Source organism: Protobothrops mucrosquamatus, unplaced genomic scaffold (genome assembly GCF_001527695.2).
Source record: "Protobothrops mucrosquamatus isolate PMUCROS unplaced genomic scaffold, P.Mucros_1.0 scaffold181, whole genome shotgun sequence".
In the NCBI taxonomy this organism is placed as follows: Eukaryota; Metazoa; Chordata; class Lepidosauria; order Squamata; family Viperidae; genus Protobothrops; species Protobothrops mucrosquamatus.
In genome coordinates this window covers 1,384,366-1,391,007 of record NW_015386540.1, presented here as the reverse complement: position 1 = coordinate 1,391,007, position 6,642 = coordinate 1,384,366, and the positions used below count along the sequence as shown (strand labels likewise).

The 6,642-nt window shown below is 33.9% G+C and overlaps 1 protein-coding gene across 18 annotated transcripts in view; it reads left to right on the top strand.

Annotated features, from left to right (window-relative positions):
* Nucleotides 1-2,773: 2,773 nt before the first annotated feature.
* Nucleotides 2,774-6,642, top strand: part of NRXN1 (neurexin 1) — an 846,948-nt gene continuing 843,079 nt past the window's right edge. For all 18 annotated transcript variants that reach the window (XM_029283682.1, XM_029283681.1, XM_029283678.1 and 15 more), the window contains exon 1: nt 2,774-3,509. In XM_029283682.1, coding sequence (XP_029139515.1) covers nt 2,774-3,509 — 736 coding nt within the window. The remainder of the gene's footprint in view (nt 3,510-6,642) is intronic.

Here is a 6,642-nt window from a genome sequence, read left to right as displayed (position 1 = left end):
TCATATTTTTTTAAAACCAAAAGAAAACTTGCCATTTTTAATAGATGGGAAATGGTGAATACAATATAAAGAAATAGAACCAACACTGCAGAATATTAAACAATAGGAAATGGAGCTAAGAAAATGATCCTTGATCAGAGAACAAGTTCTTGTAAGACATTTTTTTTCTTTAAAACATTGGATAATATTAACTTTGAGAGTTAGTTTCTAAATATAGTTGATATTTGCATCATAAGGTGGAAATATTATTTTAAATATATTTCTACCATCTCTTTGAGTATTTGACTAACATGGTTGTTTATGACTATATTATATACATGCATGATTTTGTATAGTTATAAAATTAAAGAAATACTTGGTAAGAGGTATCCCAAACCCTGATTTCTCTCTTTAATTTTTATCCTTGCAATATTTTGAATTGAAGCCAAAGAATTATCTTTTATGTCCCCCCAAATACAAAGTTTTATCAATTCCAAAATGATATATTTTCCCCTCATGATTTACTTAGCTCTTGCCAAATAGCATCAAAGCTATAACAAGAAGTCCTACATTCAGTTTTTGGGAGATTTCTGATGAGCCACAATGTTGACATGCAAATTCTGTTTTGAAGTTAAAAGTTAATGTAGAAATTTCCATTAATTGATTGTATTTATTAAACATTTCTTCTCCCAGTGTTTTTCAAAATATTAACTGCACCTACAATCATTGTAAGCTGCCCAGACTCACTCAGGACAGTGAGACAGATGGAATATAAATTCATTCAATCAATCAATCAATCAATCAATCAATCAATCAATCAACCAATCAACCAATAACAGTATGCTGCTTGCACCAGGAAGTAAACAAGCCTTTGTGCTGTAATGGGATAGTGCTGAAATACTTCTAGTTGCAAAACTATGCAAATTATGGATAGCAAGAGGTGCTTGCACTTGAGGTAGATGAAAGTAGTATATGTCATTTAATACTTAGGCATAATCTAGGAAGGGTTATGCTCTGGTATTGCTACTACTTGAGGCTTTTTTTTATTTGCTGCTGCAAGTCAATTAGTTTTCTTAGACGACAACTGTAGCTGCATTGGAGTACTGGTATAGAAATAATGATGTGATTTAACAAATACCAGTAAATATGCATTATCCACAAATTATGGGTGTAGCTCGGAATATTTGAGAGGGAAGGGTGGGATAATATTTTAAAACATGGAAACTGATTTAACTTTCATTACAGAGAAACTAGCATGTTACAAATTACATCTAATGTGAGATTATAAGATTGTATGTAGTTCTTTATGCCAGAAGATGATAGCAGAGATAGCAAGATATCAAATTTTGGCCTCTATTATATAAGCAATTAAAATGAATCAATTTTCCAAGTTTAAAAATTAATTAAAGGAAGCAGAATAAAATATACAAAGAGCTATAGCAATAATCATATTTATTTCAGGGGGAAAAACAGCCATACCACTGAAGAAATTCACTGCTAGCTTGCTCCTCCTGTGATTTCATTCACTTTATATAATATTAAAAATATGTTTATTGCATGCAAAATTGCTAAACATAGGATATAGCAGGCAAAGATATACTTTTTGCCATGAATCTTTTTGAGGATACTAAAATGGTAGTAAATATCTTTTGATATCTTTTTGTATCATAACTTTGTGTTTAATGAAGCATTTCCAATTTCTTTTTTGCATAAAACACTTATGCAAAATAGTGTGAGCAGGCTATGTCACCAGAAACTTTTCAAGCACAGTATATTGTATGTGTATCTATTGCAGCAGAGGACATTCAATTTACTTCAGGTTGTATTTATATTTGCTGTTACTTTCAGCTCTTTATTTTTCAGGCATGAAGTATTCAATTGTGAATGTAATTTTGTTGTCTTTCAAATTTTTGCAGGTTTTTGTAAATATATATATTTTTTAAAAAAAATGGTGCAAAATCTTCCAACAATTAAGCACCGGGATCTCTTCAGTTTTGGCTTTGCAGAAGAAAAACAAAATAGGAGCAGCTGTGAGGCTCTGCATAGCAAGTAGCTTCTAAGCTACATGACAGCTTCTGGATTTCAGCCCCATTGGGAAATACACACTCTCCTGGTTTATTACATGGCAGGCAGTCCATGGTCTGATGAAAGAATCAACTTTGGAAAGACAGGATTGGAGTCTCTAAATTGCTTGCAGTGAAGGTGACAAAATTCCTGGGAACTACCACTATTGGATAAGATGACTTCTACATACACTTGGATACTGACTTCTCCATATATGCTGGAATATTGATTAAATCTTGCTGGATTTGTGGATCTTTTAAAAAGGTCTTCTATAGTTTATGGACCTTCCTACATTTGTGTATTTTCCATCCATCCCCAGCTTCTTTTCATCTTGTCAACATGGATTTTTAATATTAATATATTTGCTGACTCACTTAGTCTTCACTTTGAGAAGCAGATGACTGAATAACTTTTTATCAGTGCCTTTTATTTTTTTAAAATACTTTTTACAGTTCAAATAAAATTGCACATTTGTTGGTGCTTTATCCTTCCTTTCTTCCATTATTATTATTTTTATTATTGAAAAAGAACAAATTGGCATCTTGTGTAAAAAGCCTGACACTCTCCTACTGGGGAAGGCAGCCACATTATTTCCTGCCAGAACCTGAAAAGCAAGAATTAAATATCTGTTGTGAGTAGTTACTGGAAAGATTTTACCCTGTCTGCTTCAACGCCCCCACCACCACTCCCCCCTCCTCTTCCCCCTCTCCCCCACCCCACCCCACCAAGAATGGGGGCGGTGCTCCTTCGGCGTGGAGGCTGCCTCCTACTCTGGATGGCACTGCTCCTGGGATGTTGGGCTGAGCTTGGCAGTGGCTTGGAGTTCCCAGGAGCAGAGGGCCAATGGACTCGCTTCCCCAAATGGAATGCCTGCTGTGAGAGCGAGATGAGCTTTAACATGAAAACCCGCAGTTCCAGTGGCCTGGTCCTTTACTTTGATGATGAGGGCTTCTGCGACTTCTTGGAGTTAATTCTGACACAAGGTGGGCGGCTCCAGCTAAGTTTTTCCATCTTCTGTGCTGAGCCTGCCATCTTACTCTCTGACATGGCTGTCAATGACAACCTGTGGCACACTGTGATCATTCGCCGCAATTTTAAGAATACAACACTACTAATTGATCAGACTGAGGCTAAATGGGTAGAAGTGAAATCTAAGCGGCGGGACATGACGGTCTTTAGTGGTCTCTTTCTAGGAGGATTGCCTCCAGAGTTGCGTTCACCTACCCTAAAAGTAACACTCTCCTCAGTGAAGGATAGGGAACCCTTCAAAGGATGGATAACAGATGTAAGAGTCAATTATACACAGTCTTCACCTGTGGAGAGTCAAGAAGTACGTCTGGATGATGAACAGAGCCACTTATGTGCTAGAGATGTTTGCCTCAATGGTGGTGTATGCTCTGTGCTCAACAATCAGGCGGTGTGTGACTGCTCCCATACTGGTTTCCATGGGAAGGATTGCAGTGAAGGTAAGAATCTGTTTTGCCCTTTCCCAGTCAGCCTGCCCCTCAATGAAAGAGGAGGTCAAGAGATGGAGACTGCATGGCTTTTCCTCTGTAGGAGTGAATCTTGCAGCTGTGCTTTCCCCTCATTCATCTCACATTTGAATCTTTTGTCAAATATTCCAACCCTGTTCTTCCATCTCTTTGAACTATGACATAAGCATATTTTTGCATTGTGAAGATCAAGCTGAAAATTAGGTTGAGGATCAGAATTTTGTAGAATTGTAAGGAATGCAAAGAAAAAGAATAGAGAATTGGAAAACTGTACTGTGAATAGGTAGGTGTATATTCTACCCCACTCAAGAAAGGATAATTTTAGTTTTCAGGAAATAGGCTGACAAATTGATCTACCAACCAGGTCACTTGAAGTATTACAATGTAACCTGAACAGTCCTAATAATCAGACAAAAAGGAATTAAATAATTCTAAATACAATTACTTATATTTAACAAGCATGTGGATTTAATTGTTGCAAGCCTCAATATTATCTGAGTGCATGGGAAGAAAGTTTATTGGGTTTATTTTTCATAACAGAATAATTGAGAAATTCAATATTTTTTCTGTACAGGGGTTGATTAGTAAATATTAATAACAAATTTTCTCACAATTTAAAGCCATGGAATGCCCTCAGAGCTAATACAATACTGTATGAGGGAAAATAATGTATATTTTGTATGCTTGCACAAATAAAAGTAAATTATATTACCAAAGGTAAAATGGAAAGGATTAATTCTTTAAAATAGATACAGACTAGGTAATTAAGTTGCTTCATTTAGTAATGGCCTAGTCCTTTGTCTTTATCATTTTAATCTAATTTTACTGGCTCTGGAACAAATATTTGTGGGGTTTGTCTTTATGTAAACTTCCTGTCTTCTTTATCCAGAAGTTAGCCTCAGTCACCCAACATTTTTTTTGTTTAAATTTGACTCTTTATTTGATAAAACTTCATCTGATCTACCATCTTTCTACCATTAATCAAAAAAGCCACTCAGTCTGTTTTAATATATACTTACAATTGTTCTTGAAATTGTAATATCTCATATGTTGTATTTTACTAGCTGTTTTATAAAGCTAGTCATTAACCCACATTAATAAATTCTATAGCCTGTGTATTGTACTGGTTCATGAGGAAACACTTTTGAATTGGTCTTCTGGCAGTGCTTAGTTTTAAGATGGTATGGGACTTTAAAGTAATTTTTGCATGAATTTAGATTTTTCTACTTCAGTATGTGAATTTATTATGTAATTTATACTGAAATTTATACTGAAATTTAGTTAAGAGATTAACTGAGAGATTAATTGTGATACCACCACAAAAGCTATTACACGTAGCTTTTCAGGCAATGTTCTTAAATCCTAAAAAAACCCTGGAAAAATTAAATCTCTTCATTTGAAACATAAAACTATGATATTCCCATTTTAGTTGTTTATTTCAGTCGATGCACATTAAACTCATAACCCATTTTAGAAATCAGCAATAGTTTTAATAGGATAAGAAACTATTTTTCTCTTGTAATTAAATGTACAGTCCCATAGTGTTTAAATTTGCCCAGAAGCAATTTCTGTGGCTTTCAATTGGACATACAGGTAAGTGAATAAAACTGCAAACTTATATAGTATTTGCATTCTCTAATTGCAAGGATGCTTTATCCTAAGAGTAAAAGTGCCTTAGACTAATCACAGAGAAATATGCAGCATTGTATAACTATACTGTTGCATAGACAGACAGACAGACAGACAGACAAGAACTTCTCATTTAATTATGGAAGACTATTACTCTCTCTTTCTTCCTATTTGTTAATGGAAACTTAATTTCCATTAACTTAAATTGCATATCAACAACACATTGGTCTGTTTATCAAGTAATATAAAATTTGAATTTGTATTTATAGGAATGAAATGTCTATATACAACTTGTTGCACTCATTAAGGCAAGGAATCACAATAGCTATTGGGTACGGTATTTTCATTTTTAAAATGTCTTTCAAAGTGATAGATTTGAAAACCTTCAGTGGATTCTCCCTAGAGGTCTAGAAACTGAAATATGGTGTCCCTTGAATAGTGGCGTATTTTATGATTGGTGAAGAGTTGTTCATCAGACTTGTAATATATTATTAATAGGTACTTACAGTATTTGTGATACCATTGTGTAAAAGTTAATTAGAACATAGTATTTTGAATTTCTGGCTATTCAGATTAATTGCATTTTATTATCACTACATATCATATAACTATTATGGGTAAAATCATAGTTTATAAACTTTCATTCCTTAAATATTTGCAAATCATCAAACAATGATTTTTTAAAAATTCCAGTTCACTTTTAAATATTTATTTTAATAATAAAAATAGTTACTTGTAACATCACTATTTATATTCCATGGTTGTTCTTCAGTATAGTATCAATAAATAATTATAATGATGATAATATATCTACATTACAATTTTCTGAGTATTTTCATAGATACTCCTTCAATAATCCTTAAAACAATATTGTAAGTCAGAACACTAAAATTGGAGTCCAGATTAAAATTATTAGTTTTAAAGTGTTGGTTATAACAATAATTTAAAAGTACCCAAGAGACTCTCCAGATCTGTATGTGTCCTCTTTTAATTTTTAAAATAGTGAAATAAACTTACATGATAAAAAAATTAGGAAAGGTCATTATCATTAGCATTTTCATTCAATATAGAATTTCAAATCATGATATTTGTAAAAATACTCAATAAGTATTTTTAGAAATATGATGATTTGAAATTCTGTATTGAATGATAACGATAATGATAATGACCTTTCCTAATTTTTTTATCAGATTAAGCTTTGCATAGCATTGCTTTATATTTTCAGATATCATTGCAAATACAGTAGCTACTTTATTTTAATATAAATACATGTATCAAACGTGATGGCCCGGTGCCTGGAGGCCGTGAGGGTCTGGATGGGGAGGAACAGACTCAGACTCAACCCGTCCAAGACCGAGTGGCTGTGGCTACCAGCGCCTCGGCATAGTCAGCTGATTCCATCGCTGACTATAGGGGGCGAAACTTTGGCCCCCTCAGATCGGGTCCGCAACTTGGGTGTTCTCCTGGATTCGCGGCT